Source organism: Vigna radiata, unplaced genomic scaffold (genome assembly GCF_000741045.1).
Source record: "Vigna radiata var. radiata cultivar VC1973A unplaced genomic scaffold, Vradiata_ver6 scaffold_91, whole genome shotgun sequence".
In the NCBI taxonomy this organism is placed as follows: domain Eukaryota; kingdom Viridiplantae; phylum Streptophyta; class Magnoliopsida; order Fabales; family Fabaceae; genus Vigna; species Vigna radiata.
This window is the reverse complement of record NW_014543115.1, coordinates 480,378-497,437: the sequence shown is the minus strand read 5'-3', so window position 1 is coordinate 497,437 and position 17,060 is coordinate 480,378. Positions and strand designations below refer to the sequence as shown.

The following is a 17,060-nucleotide window of genomic DNA, read 5'->3' as shown; positions in this document are numbered from 1 at the left end:
AACTCTTAGTTATAAAAAATTTTCTTTATGTGATTCCAAAACTTAGTAGAGTAAGGATAGTGTAATCTAACTCATTCCATCAATATACTTCACACATCAATTATACATTAATTCTCCACCTTGAAGAATCTCAAATCTCTACTCAGAAAATCATATAATCAAGATAAATTCAAACAATATCAACAAATTAGCATATATTTATCAGCACAGAGCAACACCCGATGATAGAAACGTAGTGCCCAACACCACCAGCTCTAGTGGCCATTGTCGTAAAAAATCCCCAACAGTGCATAATGGTAATCTGAGGCACCCAACTCCAATGCTCCTTGATGCTCTCCATAAAGAGCTTAATGATCTTACCACAATGCTCAATGTTGAGACCATTGGAGCTCATTATACAAAGAACGTTCAATGACACTAGAATAGCACCCAACGCTACCTCCTCTAAAACTCTTTGACTTGAAAATTTTGAACCGATGTTCGATGATATTGATACGACACCCGACATTACCTCAACAAATTCAAACCAACTTGATTTTTTTTCTACACTATGATGCTCAATTCAAATTGTCCAATTATTTTAACTAAAAATCAACCATAGTTTACAATTCAAATCATTTGAGTTAGACAACATATTTGAGTATCACAATGTACAAAAATCAATGTACACATTGAAGGCATTCACAAAATTTCACAATTTATCTCATTCAATGCAACTACATGTTCATTCATCCCCAAATTAATACTTGAGCAGACCTAACACACTCATATATGCAATATTACTACACAATGTAATCAAAATCACAATACAATACATATTATATAAATTCTAGTTTCTCTTACCTTGAAGTTAAACACCTAAAGTTCTACAATTTTCCCTTCATTGCTCATTTGTCTGACAACTCTGACTACATAAAGATTACCTTAAATCAATTATCTGAACCAATGATAAGGATCACAAACACATAAGGACTCATATTGAAGAAAAAAGAGTTACATGCAACTTTGCCTAGTTTACATGCTTGGATAGAACAAATCAATTTTTTAGAAAAGGAATAAAGGGAAAACTTACTCGAGTGAGTATTCCAATCAAATGGATGCGTAAAGTTCTTCACTATAAACTCAGAGGTAGTCTTTGATTGAAAAATACAAGAGATGAGTGAGGGGGCTTAGAGAGAAGTCAGAGAGAAAATTGAGAGAAATGTTTTTAGAACGATGATCAAGAATTTTTATATAAACTCTTTATAATAAAACATTTATAAATTAACTTTTATTACTAAAATATACACATATTTCATTTTATCAAACATTTTATAATTTTTGTTAGTATTTCTTGTCTATTAAATACTTAAAAAACATTATATTTTTCAATTAATTTTTATTGTTTAGTTTTTTTTATTATCGAGTGATGTATTATTATCTTTTCTATCATCTAGCTTACTTATCTCGATGTTAAAAAATGTGAGATTTTGTAATTAATATAAGATGGTATTATGGTTTGGATAACAAAAATAATCACAAGATAATTTTGTTATTTGACAAATTTTGAATGAGAAAATCTTTAAATAGCAATAAATTTTAGCAAACAAAACAATTGATCATTATAATGTTAATTTATATATTAATTTCTTTGGTAGCCAAAACCTTGATAGTTAATATTAATGATCAATTTAGAGTTTAATTAGTCACTAATTATATTTTTTTTATTCATAATAGTGATACTAGTGCAGAAAGTGTTTTAGATGTCAATTATTTTAGGCTTTTAACGTCATCAACAAAACCGACGTCTATATGGGCGATGTTAATGAGACGTCGGTTTTTTGCAAGTGCGACGTCGATATAGACGTCGGTTAAGTTCAAAGACCGACGTCTACAAAGACATCCAACAATGCGCTAACCGACGTCTAATCATACCTTAGACGTCAATCTGTAAAACTTGGGACGTCTATAAAATCGTCAAACATTGCATTACCCGACGTCTTTGGGAAATCATAGACGTCGGTTTGTATATTAACCGACGTCTATGAAGTGATCGTTGTGTTTTGGTGCGGTTTTTGTCGTGTCTTGGGTAGCGTAGTAGCACCTCCTTCCTTTGCTAGTTTCTTTGCAAGAAAAAGTTGCGTCTTTTGGACTTCTCATGGTATTTCAACCCAAAGACAAACTTGATCGTTGCCTAGGTCCATTCCGACCGCCAAAAAAAAAGAATACGGTGAGAATACACCGTAAACTTTTTCGTTGACGGTTGGAATAGACATAGGCAACAACCCAAATTCGTCCTTGGATTGAAATGCTGTGAGAAATCCAAAAAACGCAAGTTTTCCTTACAAGGAAACTAGCAAAGGGAGAAGGTGCACTACGCTACACAAAGACACAACAAAAAAACCGCACCAAAAGACAACGAAAACTCATTTTAATCTGTTCAAATGAGAGATAATACATCAAAGATTACTTTAATCAGAATAAAAACAACTTTAAATATTTAAAAGGAGAGGAAACTTACTTGGAAATGGAGAGCAGCGGAGAGAAAACGCAAAGACGATCAAAGTGTTGGTTCGCAGTGTTATTTAACTAGAAATTAGACGTTTGTTGTACACAGAACTGACGTCTAAAATAGAAAATACGTCGGACGCCTAACTAATGTGACATCCATTTGATTTAAAAATTAATATTTCTATTGTATATAAACGTCGGCTTTGGGGCATTAGACGTTTAGTGGACGGAAACGAATGATTTTTCACATATCTGGTAGGATTATAGACGTTAGTACCTGAGGCAATGGACGTCTATAATTGTATATAGATGTCAATGTTGCGGGATCCGACGTTTATATGTCTGACAGGTTGGTGAGGAGCATTAATTTCTGCCATATAGACGTCGGAGCCCCCGTTAATGTGGCGAGATCCAACGTCTATAAGGCTGAAAAGAGTGACTATTCACCTACCTGACAGACTTATAGGCGTTAGTTAGCATGAGCCCGACGTCTATATGTCTAATAGGTAGGTCAGCAGCATTAGTTTCCGCCATATAACGGATCGACGTCTATAACGCTGAAGGAAATGACTTTTCACCTAACGGTCAGAAATATAGACGTCAGGTTGGAAGGGCCGACGTCTAAAATTCTATAGACGTCAAAGATCGAAATAACGGACACCTATATTGCCAACTTATTTACAGAAATGTCATCGGTCATCAATATACGTCGAGCTTACCCCTAACCGACGTCTAACAGGTGACGTTAATCAGTGTTTTTGCACTAGTGTGATTAATTTAGAAATCAATAATTTTTAGTTTATAAAATAGTATATAAATTAGTTATTATATTGACCAGTTATTTTGTCATTAAAATTAATTTTATTTAAATATTTTCTTGCAATACATCATTTTTTATTAATTAAACTACTATTTTTAACTTCACGTTTCTACGTATTATTTTATATTAATCATATAACCTCACGTTTATTAACACGTAAAACTGAGTAATAAAATTGACAAAAACAATCACCTTCACTCGGTTAACAAAACAGTTAAATCATATTACTAGGATAAAAAAATTTAAACACTTTCAATAAAAAAAATTAATAAAAATTTATGAAGAAACTTTAAACATAATTAATCCTTTGATTTTTAAGAACAACACAGTTATGGGTATGCATCATAATGTTAATCAGAATATGTAGATGTTAATGACTAAGACATAGTGAAGAATAGTATAGTGTTGTGCATTCAATTAGACAGCAATAATAAAGAGTGGAAGGTGTTTGAAGATGGTTATGATTACAAATCAACGCACCAAATGTTGGCATTTGAAAAAGTGAGTTAGTTGGTGCTGCTTTTAAACACTTTCATGATGTCCAAGAACCTCCTCTTAGTTATAGGATTCTCTTTTCAAATCTTGTTTTTACCAAAATCTCTTTAATTATTCAATTGTGTTTTTTTACGGAATAATTAATAACCAATAAATACACTAATGCCTACTTTTGTATTTTTTTTACTCAAAAAATTGGATTGGAAAAAAATTAGTAGCCAGATATACATTAATTGGCTAGTTAAATAAACGATTTAATTACATTTTTAGAATGTTCTAAATTGAGTATGTTTTGGTTTTGACTTTATATTTTTTTATTCTTGTAAAATTCAAAATACTTGTTTCTAATGTTTATAAAATGCTTAATTTTAATTTTCATTTCTTTAAATTTTCAAATCACGTTTTATGATATTTATTTTATGATAGGCATGAAGATGTTTGACATGAGACTAATATGTATGTGAATTCAAGTATGAATATCTGCACTTGATGGGGTTGTGACTGGTTTTTGTCTAATTAGCAGAATGTGAACTTCCAGCTACGGTTGGAAGATGAGTTTGAATGGTTGGCATGTATGTCTGTGTATATTGAGATATGGATAATAGTTGTGATATATTGTACGGTGATATATGTATTTATGAATGGAAAGTGTGAAAAAGAGTTTTAAGGAGGGATTTCTTGTTGATGGTTACCAAGTGTTCTTTGTATGAATATATGAAGTTTTGTATTGGAGTTTATTTTAACGCTCTCAATAACCTCAATCTCACATAGAGATAAATGGTTGTGTGGTGGAAACTAGCAGAAAGTTATGATAGCTTGGATTGAGCCAACACTATTACCATTACGTGTGCATGATCTTGCATGGTACCTTGGATTGAGCCAACAGTATTACTATTAAAAGTGCACGAGGACTAACCTTGCGTGGTAGCTTGGATTGAGCCAACAATATTACCACTACAAGTGCAAAAACTGTCATAGTTCGACATTCATATTATATCTGAATGAATCAAGTCTATGATTATTATAGGTTTATAGAGTGTTTGTTTACTTGGTTTGGATTTTATAATCTGTTGAAATTTTAAATATTTCATGATATTTTCTGTTTGCACTAACTTATCCTTACTCTTTGTTTATTGGTTAGTTGTACACTTTTGTGCTTTGTGATCTTGGTGAGGAGCATCTGGTGGGTGTGAGTAGAGAGTGATGAGATGCTAGTGGAGCAGACTTTAGATGGTGAGACGACCAACGCCTAGTTTTCTATAGATTATATTTATGTTCATAGTTTTATTCTAAGTTGGACTCTACGAAATCAAATGTATAGTTATGTTTTGTATATCTATGACAAAAACTTTCGTTTTTGTCGACTGTTTTATTTTATCAATTATGTAATAACTCTTATATAGCTCAATGTATATATATTGGATGTTACAACAAACAATGTGTACTCATTTTTAAACATTTGTAAATTATTTAAATTTTAAAAATAGTAATTAAAAGGATAAAACTAGAAAAGTAATATATATATATATATATATATATATATATATATATATATATATATATATATAAAAATATATATATATATATAGACAAAATAAATTTTAATTATTAAAATAAAAATATTATAAGTAATATTATATTAACAATTTTTTATCATGAGTAATTATTTAAATATGAAAAAAATAACTACTAAAATGATAAAAGAGTAAATAAATTTTTTATAATGAGTAATTATTTGAATTAGAAAAATAGTTATTAAAACTATAAAACTGAAAAATAAGTTTTATTATGAATTATTATTTAAATTAAAAAAGTATTAATTAAAATAATAGAATTACAAAAATACACTAAAAAAATATATTCTTTCTATATGTAGTTATAGATAAATAATATTTATTTTACATATTTTAAGAATGTTTTAGGTGCTATATAATGATACTATATTACAAATACCCACTTGACCTTTTGATAAACAGATAAGCAGTTAACTAATATCATATAACACTAAAAATTAAAGCAACGATTATTAATTTTAAAGAAATTAAAATAAAATACCTTTTTAGAAAAATAATAGAAACATTCACTCAATTTCTGAAGAAATAAAAATATGTTTAAACCTTACTTTATGCTTTCTCCTAAATTTGTATTTTTAAGTTATTTGAGTTTTAATTTTGTTAATATATAGATTATAAAGTCTTTGTCACGTGAAATTTATTAATGACATGGATTAATAATTTATCGAGAAACTAATTACACAATTATATCATTGGTGATTCAACATAGACTATTGAAATTCAATGGACTGAAATATGTAGAGAAAAAAAAAAGTACTCTTAACATTAATTGCAAACTTAAAAAGATTTGGCATCTTAAAATCTTGAAAATGATTTTAAAATGTAAATAAATTGTCCATCAAATTAGTCCTATCAATAAAATTGCTTAGTTTCCATAATTATTAATGGGGCCACTTAGAGAATTAAGTAAATTATTAGTACTAGTTTAACAATAAGGAATAAAAAATGAGTCCCATTCTAACTTTAAGTGTTAATAAAGCAAGTGAGTGCTTTTTCACTTTACTTTTTCTTTTCTTTTCTTTCTCATTCCCTCTCTTACTCTTCTGGCCAAGTTGCTTTGTCTTTGTTCCCCATTCATTTGGTTTTTCCAAAATTTCTCAACTCTTTGTCTATTGTGGAAAGGACACTTGGAGAGGAAGAGATTATTACCCTTTTAATATTAAGTAAATACATAACTCAACTATGTTTAATTATTTTTTAATTATATATGTTTGGTATAAATATTTTAGAAGAAAAAAAAGGAATAAAATGGTTTTTCCATTAATTTATGTATAAATGCTTTTACATGCTATAGTGATATTGATGAAAAATAGTCTACAAAAATCTCATTAAAGTTAAACTAATTAAGTTATAAATAACTTAAGTAAATTAAACTCAAACTTAATTTTTTTTTTGTAAGTTTAAGCTTTTAATCAAACTAAATTAAATAAAGAGGAAAGTGCACATATTTTCTTAGAAGATGAACTAAATAACACCTCCTCTAGTTTTAAAATAAGAATTAACTTTTTATATTTTTAATAAATTACAATTATCTCTTTTATTTTTATTTTTTAAAATAAAAGGGTATTCACTTCTTTTTCCTTTGTTTTAAAAATTTTATATTAACTAAAATTTAAATAAAAAGTAAGAAAATTATAAACTAAAGTTTTAAATTACAAAAATTTAAAGAAATTTTTATAAACAAATAAAGACGTCTTTTTTTAATAAACTAGTGGAATTGAGTGCTTCAATTTTTATTACAAACCAGTTTTGCATGCATATATTTACTAGGGTGGCATTAACCAGATATTATGCGGGTTTCGTACCAACATGAAACACAGTTTGTCTCAGAAGAACATAAGGCAAACAAAAATGTCTAGAAAAAAATGAAAAATCCATGCTTTGTTGGGAAAGAGAAGTATTGAAACACTGTTGTATTAGCAGCCAAACTGGTGAAGAAAAATCCAGCAGTACAACTTGAAACGACCAAAAGTAAAACAAAAGGTAAAAACAACAAAACTTACAAAAACTGAAGCAACAAACAAAAGTTGGAAACAAATTAAGTGAATATTCTCTGCATGATTTATATTGTATAATAGCATTAAAGAAAGAAAACTGGATTGTTCTTCACCAGGTATGCAATATCTGTTATGTCTCAATCACTATAACTTAAAATTCATTGTATTTCTTCTTGTTCTTCAGAAGGGCATTGGATCAACTCCAATATGTTGATCACCTCAGCCATATCTGGTCGCTTTGAGGGAACTTGTGATGCACAAACCAACCCCAGTTTTATCACAGGAACTGCTTCTTCTGCAGCAAAATTACCCTTTAGATTTTCATCAACACATTGCTCCACTTTGCCATCATCCAATGCACTTCTCACCTTGTCACAAAGAACAACCACATCATCCTCCATGTATTCCACTGGTCTTTTTCCTGTCACCACCTCCAAAATCAAAATTCCAAAACTGTATATGTCACACTTCTCAGTTATCTTCACTGTGCGGCAAGCAAACTCAGGAGCCATGTAGCCGAGTGCACTTTGAATTTTGCTGCTCAAAACACAAGGGTCTAGCATTGGAAGTAGCCTCACCAAGCCAAAGTCTCCTATTTTTGCCTCATCAGAACAATCTATGAACACATTTGTTGACTTTAAATTGTAATGAATTAACTCCATTTGATGCAAATAGGCCAACCCTCTTGCAATTCCAAGTATGATCTTGAACCTTTTTCTCCAAGAAAGTATATTTTTGCTGCTATCATCATCATGTAGAAGCTTCTGCAAACTCCCTCTGGCTAGGTATTCATAAATTAGGAGCTGCAAGGACGGAGTCCAATAATAACCTTCAAGTGCCACAAGATTTTGGTGCTTGATCTTCCCAAGCATTTTAACCTCCCTCTCAAAGTCTTCTTGTGACTTGGTTAAGGTGGACACTGTAAGCTTCTTGATTGCAACACAATGACCATCTCTGAGGACAGTGCAATAAACAACTCCAAATCCACCGCGACCTATTTCACTGTCTTTGTTAAGAAGATTATGAGCGCCATCAGCAAATTCTGCATCACCATAAAACATCACAAGCTTGCCATGGTTTGGATCATTCCCGGGTGAACCGCTATAGTCCTCACCACCAGAGAATATAAATGGAGTAGCAGAAAGAGGCATTGAAGACCTCACATGGATATTTAGAACAGTAACAACCGCCACACCAATGACAATAAAAATAGCAGCACCAATTGCAATGAGGACAGAGATGCTTAGCATAATCTTATGGTGATGGTTTTGTAATGAAGAGCCAGAGTTGGAGTATGAAGAATTGGGGTTAAGGACAATAGGCTTTGGATGAACAGAAGGGCATGAGTGATTAACAACAGAACCACATAACAATGGATTACCAGAGACAGATGAAGGAGAGATGGTATTGAAGAAGCCACCCACTGGTAGCTCACCTTGAAGGTGGTTGTGTGAAACATTAAAGGAGAAAAGGTTGGAGAGATTTGTCAGCTCCTTTGGTAAGCTTCCAGTGAGTTCATTCCATGAGAAATCTACATCCTGAAGATTGGTTAGGTTTGCTATGGCCGAAGGGATTGAGCCAATAAGCTTGTTGTGAGATAAATTCCTGTAGCATTCCATTGAAATGCACAAAGGGGAAACATCAGAAAAAAATTGTAGACTCATAAACACCATATTCACAATATTTCAATTTTCATAACTAAAGTAGAACCAAGGAAAGGTTTTTGAAACAACTCAACTAAATAATATTAGAAGAATAAAGCATGAAAAATGGAAGCTATGAGAGAGTGCTTACAGATATGTTAGTTGTGAACACTTGTCAATTTGGGCTGGAATTCTCCCACCTAGGAAGTTCTTTTGTAGCCTCATTTCACTGAGTGATGTTGCTCCTTCTATTTCAGAAGGAATGCTTCCATTAAGCTTGTTGCCACTTAAGTCAAGAATGTACAAAGATTTAAGGTCTCCTATACTCACAGGAATAGAACCTGAGATATTGTTGGTGGACAAATTCAAGACTTGCAAGCTACCAAGACCTCCAATTCCAGATGGAAGTTGGCCAAAAAATGAATTTGATGACAAATCCAAAACCTGAAGGCCATGAAAAGATACAGGAATGGAAGTAAGTGAGGGATAATTTCCCCCACTGAAGCCATTCCCAGAAAGAGAGATACTTTGTAAACCCATCCGAAATATCCATGAAGGAAGATGCCCTGCCAAGTGATTGTGGCTGATGTCAAGAGTCAAAAGCTTAATGCAGTTCACCATCAACTCTGGCAGGTTTCCTGTGATCTGATTCCTTGAAAGATTCAACCTACTTAGCAAGTCAAGATTTCCTATTGACTTTGGAATCCAACCAGAAAATCTGTTCGTAGAAAGATCCAATGTATCTAGACTTTTCATTTCTCCAATCCAATGTGGAATGCCACCTGTGAATGAATTCCCTTGCAAGCTGAGAAATGTGCATGAGGTGAGCTTTTGCATTGATTCAGGAATTCTCCCAGAGAGAGAATTACCGCTGAAATCAACCAACTTCAAAAGCAAGCAGTCTCCAATATGCTCAGGAATCCTACCAGTGAAGAGGTTCTTCCCCAGCCTCAACTCCCTCAAATCAATCAGATTCTGAATTCCTTCCGGAATCTCTCCCTCCAGCAAGTTGTTTGAAAGATCAATTGATTGAAGTCCCCTCAAAAACCACATTCCAGATGGAAGTTCCCCATGTATCTGATTAGAGGAAAAGTTCACAACTGCCAAAGAGTAGCAGGAGCTCAATGAATCAGGAATCTTACCTGCGAGGTTGTTGTTGGCAAATGATATTACTCTCAGAGACCAACATTGCTGGAAAATCTCATCTGGAATTAGCCCAGAGAGGTTATTCTCACTCAAATCAACAACTTGTAAATCACCAATGCCGAGAAGTTCAGGAGCTATGGTCCCTGTGAAATTGTTCCTAGAAAGGGACAGAATCTGAAGGAACTGCAGTCTCAAAAGTCCTCTATCAATGTGACCAGAAAGTGAGAATCCATCAAGAACAAGAGAAGATACCCTATTGTTTACAGGGTCACATTTGACACCAACCCAGTTGCAGGGACTATAATCATCTTCATTCCACGTAGAGAGTTTTCCTTTTGGGTCTTCTAGACCAGCTTTGAACATAATCAACCCCAACACATCATCGTTGAAAGAAGGATTTATAGAGATCACAAGGAATGGACAATAGAAAACAAAACAAAGTGATAGGAATGGGATGAATTGCACTTGCTTCATCAGAGTAATATCTATCTTGTAGCAATGCATTCAGTGGAGCGCTTCATGAATTTTTCAGAAAGCAACTATTTCCTTACAGAAACACACAGCCATTCCATTTTGCTTACATACGGTAGATAAAGGTTGGCGGGTCCCATAAAGCATAGTGTATAAACCAAAGGAAAACAAGTCACGCACAAGTATAAGAAAGTTTCAAATGCAAGAAAAATAATGAGAGAGAGAAGCACAAAGGTGCTAGTGTTATTATACAACTGCAACAGTGGCAGTAGAAAGGACACGAAAAAGTGGGAGGAGTAACAATCAAATCCTCGGTGGATATAAACAAAAAGAGCAGTAAAAACAAACAAAGGAATAGACTATACTAGACAGAAGACAGTAATCATATGAGGGTGAAAAAAGAAGGAACAAAGTAAAGTAACTTCAGCAAACTCACTTTCTGCTTTTCAAACTTCAGAATTTCCAAGGAGGAATGGTGATCATTGCACTCACAGAAGAGAAGAAGTTTTGAACATTTTTTATTTCAAGTGGGGTGACGCAACACTGTTTTTAGAAAGAAAACAAAGAGTTGGTGGTTGTAGAGAAAAGTGCAGTGAAATTACACAAGCAAAGCAGAAACACGAGATCGCACCATATGCTGTGACATGGCGAAGGAAAGAAGTCTTCTTGAGAGTGTAATATCCATTTGACATGAATAAAACAGTGGTTAAAAGTTGAGGGCGTGATTGAGTCTTGTGAGCTGAAATTGGAACCAAGAAGAGTTTGTTTTATAGAAGCTGCTAAAAGAGCATGGATCGGGAACAGAGTTAAAAATAAGAAGCTGACAGAAGGCAGAGATGTTGAAAGCGAAAGTGAGTACAAAAAACCATGGTTCCAATCAAAGTGCTGTTTTTCTATAGCTTGTTGTTGTTGTTGTTGTTCATCGTCTTCTGGTTCTGAAAAAGAGAGTAAAGTGATAAATTTAAAGAGAAAGAGTGAAAGAGAGAGTGTGACAGGAGAGAAGCTTTTTTATATTGTGTGCTTTGGCATGGCCTATGAGGGAAGTTGCTATGGTGTGCATGGCGTGGCATATGGCTCTGTGGGTCAAACCAGAATCATGGGTGTGAACAAGATTGTTGTGCTTTAAGACAACTTTTTCATCTGACGTGGTTCGGACGCATGATTATGATCCTTATTATTCATGGCCATGCTATTTTGCAAGTAGGAGCAAGAGAAAACATATTCAAAAGTAGTTGATAGCATCTCCAATAGTGAACATCCTTGCAAGTTGTTAATTCTGTTTTTCTGAGTCCTTCTATGTTACATCAAGTTAAAGAATTTTAGCAACTTTTCGCTTCAATTGTTCAACTTTTTTTTTTTTTTTTTTTTTTAAATAAAACGAGTCTGCCAACACAAACCTTTAAATTATTTTTTAATGTAAAGAAAGAGTTTTTAAGAATAGTTCTTCGTATACGTGTTATTTATCTAAGATGTGTAAAGTTGCAGAACAATGCTACTTACTGGGTATGTTCACAAGAAGGAAACCAACAAACAAAAGTGGTTCAATGGGTTGGAATCAATGAGTCATGCAGTAGCAGAATTTGCAGATTCCATATTTTTGAAAGGAGCCAATCTATTGAAGGTATGTAAAAAAAAAGTGCAACATGTTGAAATTGATCTCAAAATGGAATAATAATAGATGTTTTCTTCATCGCAGAACAAAATTCAAGTCTAGTTCATGCAGATAACAAGATCCACATAAGTAGAAAATGTGTTGCTAATGGCAGTACCACACATTAGGATCTGAATTAAGAAATAAAAAATGAAAAACCTTTAATTGAAAAATTGGGTTTTTTTTTTTTTTTTAACAAAAGGGACAATTTGCTTTTGTAATTACGCAAAAGGAACATTTTTTTTTAAATATTACGGGATTAGGTGAAGTTGTGCAAGATGAAACGATTTTTAAAATGTGAAGTCATATCACTTATCGACTTCAATTATAGGGTATGAGTTAAATTTGTTTTATTTAAAGTCATGTATGTTAGAATGACTTTAGACTAATGAAGTCGTCATAGTTGACCCAACTTGAGTTTTAAGGTTTCTTTCTTTTTTTTTTTTTTTTTTTCTATTATAGCTAAATTAGTAAGAAGTGACATAAATTCAGTTCTATTTTTTTTAAGTAAAACCGTCATAAAACAGAAAAAACAAATACTCTTAACTGAAGTTGTGTTATCTAATAAATAAAATTACACATACGACTTTGAATAGAACAAATTTGAGTCATACTTGAACTGAAGTCGTTTGGATGATTCTTGCACTACTTCACCCAATTCCGACCGTAATATTTAAAAAGCCAGCTTTCACTGTGTAATTACAAAGCAAATTGATCCTTTGGTAAAGAAACCTGAAAAATATGTAGACAATGTATTCTAAGTTATGCAAATGTGTTAATAAAAAAAAATTAAGCAATGTTAAGTACACCCATCAACATTTTCCAACTTGAAATTATGTCTGGAATATCTGACTGAAATAATTGTATGGAATTTCCATGTTGATTTCATCAGTCACTTCCCCAAGGACATTTCTGAACTGCAAGAGTTTACAAAATGCTTAGGATTAGCAGGAATTCTGGCCTCCTCTGTTATGCGAGCACCTTTCAGATAATTCTAAAAATTAAATGTTTATATATATATATATATATATATATATATATATATATTTATTTATTTATTTATTTTTATCAAACATAAAATTAACTTTCAAAAAAATCTTAAACACCATCTAGATATATAAAAACCACTTTCCTATATGAAAACAAGTTTTTTTTTTCTTTTTCCTTTTTTGTAAATTTAAACAAATATTCCAAGACACATTTGTTAATTCTCAAACAAAAACACAGTTAATATCCAAAATTCAAGTTATCCCTGACAAGCTCTGATAAGACATAGCAAGGCAAGTACACGAGTAACACCTTCAACCTCATGAATATGAATGAGGTCTGTAAAATCTAGAAATTCTGCAATTGCTTGGATACCTTACTAAGGGAGACTGGTTAGAAATCAATCACGACATACTTTTTAATACTTCAGTTTTCATCTCAGTTAAGCGACTAAGGAAACTAACGAAACGATGTAACAGAATTTCTTCTTACTACCAAAGTATTTAAACTGCTTTTACCTTTAAAAATAGCGAAGGAATGTACCAAAATACAAAAGCAAGGAAAAGTTCTGAGACTGTTTCATAAGAGAGACTGTGTATTAAATATCCAAAAATGGACCTAAATCTCTTCTCTTCTAAGCCTCCCTACGCACAAAGTACAGCTTTCCCATCACATGAAGGATAGCAACAAATGCTATAAAGCCAATGCTCATTACAAGAACCACATTTGGGGAGATCTTGAGTCCAGGGGCATCATCAGTGTAAAATTGGAGCATAGTTCCAGCTGCTCCTCCAGAGGCCCCACCACCGGCTGTTCTCCTTCTCCTCATGTTTGCAGTAGCAGCTGCACTTCCTCTTGGGGGAGCTGTTCCACCTAAAGCCATTTTCTGAGACAAAAGTTCCATACATACATTAGGAATCTTGAATTAAAAAGAAATTATAAAACCTAAAAAATCAACTACTACAACTAAATCTTCTCACAGCTAACTCAGCCACCCCTCCAGAACAAATAGAAACTCAAATTAGTTAGATATAAGTAAACCAAATCTCAAGTAGTCACAAATCTCAAATGAATGAAAAAGCAACGTATATCTTATTCAAATTCAAGATTTGACATGTATACCTTTAAGTTTAACAACCATCTCTTCTTCAAATTCATTCATCTATGTTTCACCATAGTAATTCACATAGTAAAAGTTTGCATCAAAGGTCAACATAGAATATTGAGATGAAACAGTAATTCTGATTGAATAACACCAAAAGCAATTATGAAAATGCATCCAAAACTGCGTCTGCTTCTTCCCTAAGACACTGCATCCCAAATAACATCATTCAACCGTACTAACAAACATTAAAATTCCAGATCTGCAAACTCTAATCTTCTCTAGATCACAAACCTACCCAGATCCCAAAAACGAAAACGATCGAATTTCCCTGATCCATGTACCCCTCTGTTATAAAATAATACAACCTAAAACCTAGAACCTAAAACTCAATGTACCACTCTGTTACGACAAAAGGAAAAACAAAATTGGATCTACAACATTATAGTTAACACTGATTACAACAACAGCAAACGGAATCATTCACGATACGATTACAAGAACTAAATTAACGCAATTTAACATAAGAAACAATTCAAAACGTGGAAAAATATACTACATTCACATTTATATAATTTCAACGACACACAAAAGAAATCATCGAAGCGAACAGATGGATGATACAAAAATTCAATTTCAAAACCCTAAGATTTAAAGGAAAAAAGCTCAGATCTATTATCGGAAATTATAATACATGGAAATAAATGAACCTTGATATGAATTTCCGATGAGTGATATTAGAAGGTACTGCAGATTTGAGAGAAGAATTCGCCCGCCGGAGATATAGAACTACGGTCACCAACTGATTCCACTGTTTCGCTTTACAATAATAAATATATAAAAGAAAAATTTTGACTTTGCGTAGTCCACGTCAAAAAAACCAATCACGTTATGCCATGTCATCATACCTTGCTGATTATTGATTCCCTAAGAAAATTTTGTTTGGGCCATGTAAGTGAGCCAGGTAAAGTTGGAATTAGGGCCCATTAGTACTGGTAAAGTAATGTGGACTTATTGGGGGCCATTACCTACTACGTCTCCATTTTTATTTCGGATTTTGTAATTTGAAATAAATTTTTTTATGTTTTGATTATGTTTTCTAGAAAATAAAATATTATATTTTAGATTATAAATTAATAAAAAATATATTCTGAATTATAAATTTTAAAATACAAAATTTATATTTCATATTATGAAATTATGTAAAGATTAATGAAGGTGCAAGAAGATATGTATGGAGGTACAAAGGAAGCCATCCTTATTGGATTATTTCAGTCTTAAAGACTTATCGAACTTCAAATTTTTTTAAATTTTTGAAACACACTTTGATGTTGATATCTAGAGTACAACGTATATTTCGAAATTTTAAAAAATATTTCATAAAATGTAAACTTTTTATTTTTATATTAAAATAATATTTCAAACATTTTATTCCCTTATAACTTTTTGGAATGTATTTTTTTCAAAACCTTTTTTGTTTCCTTAATATTCTGAAAATTACTTTCTAAACAATAAAATAAAAAGAATGTTTAAAAAGTTTTTTCTGAAATTACCTTTTTTTTTTATTTTCAATTTTTTGATTGGATTTTTTAAAATATGAAAAAAAAAGTAAGAAGATGTTTCTTGATGTAAAGAAACAAAAGTGTTTCAAAAATGCTTTTAAAAATATTAAAATTATAATAGTTTTCTAAAACAAACTTTTTAAAATAATAATTGTATTACACTACATCATGGCGATTCTAGAATTGAAAAGATTTACAAATGAAAAGAAAAAAATAATTACCTAATATCTTTTGATTCTTCATTTCTTATATGGGATGGTAGCATGTGGTTGAAAAGGGGGGAAAAAATAAGATAAATAAGTTGGATTTATACGTACACATAGACATAGTGCATAGTGATTTTTTTTTACAATCATTTTTTTGAAAGAAAAAAAAACAGAAAATTAAAAAGGAAAATGAGCCCAAATTTAACTTCAATTATCTAGGAATCAAGAAATAATAGTATTAGTAACAGGCAAATTACATTCTCATCCCTTTATACATAAGAGTAATTCCTTCTAGATAAAGAAACAAAATATGTTAACTAAGATTATGAATATACTTTATCTTTTCTGGAAATTAGGAAGACAATGTTATCCTGATAAAAAAGTTATTTAAATAATTTATTAAGAGTTAAACAGTTTAGAATTGAAAAATGATAAAGTTGACATGTCGAAAGTTACTAACAAATATAATTAATCAATATATTACTAAATAAAAAGTACTTTTATATAATTAAAATATTACTATTAGATCAAATATGTTTCATAAAATAAGATAAAAAGAAGATAGAATGATGGATATGGTCGTTAAATAATATAAATTTTGTTTCTACTGTCTTGGTCTATCCGGGCTCTCCACTACCGTCCGCTCAAATCTCCCGTTCGCTCGTGATCGGTGCTTCCTTCCTGAGATCTGGAAATATCCGGNCGGGTACCTGCTAAAAGCACTCCGACGCTCAAGTCAATGTTCGGTTTAGAGATTAGTGATAGAAAGAGAAAGTGACATAAATGTGCATTCAATGTAACCACCTACCTTTCACCTTTGACTTTTATTTATAGTTTTTTCTATGGGCCAGTGATTAGCAGAATCTTAATCTAGGCCCAATTGCAAGCCTGTTGAGGTTAATCTGGTTTTACCTTA

At 31.8% G+C, this 17,060-nt stretch overlaps 2 protein-coding genes across 2 annotated transcripts; both read right to left on the bottom strand.

Moving 5' to 3' along the window:
* Positions 1-7,195: 7,195 nt before the first annotated feature.
* Positions 7,196-11,868, bottom strand: LOC106753051 (probable LRR receptor-like serine/threonine-protein kinase IRK). Its single transcript, XM_014634838.2, has 3 exons — positions 11,503-11,868; positions 9,171-11,375; positions 7,196-8,981 (listed from the first exon to the last, which is right to left on the bottom strand). Exons 2-3 carry the CDS (start codon positions 10,667-10,669, stop codon positions 7,535-7,537), a joined length of 2,946 nt encoding a protein of 981 aa, XP_014490324.1. The 5' UTR covers positions 10,670-11,375; positions 11,503-11,868; the 3' UTR covers positions 7,196-7,534.
* A 1,871-nt stretch (positions 11,869-13,739) lies between these two features.
* Positions 13,740-15,222, bottom strand: LOC106753079 (protein transport protein Sec61 subunit beta; the record flags this gene model as incomplete). The annotated part of the gene is given in 2 exon segments (XM_014634864.2): positions 13,740-14,160; positions 15,087-15,222. A coding segment is annotated over 1 exon segment (249 nt). The 3' UTR covers positions 13,740-13,908.
* Between the last annotated feature and the right edge of the window lie 1,838 nt (positions 15,223-17,060).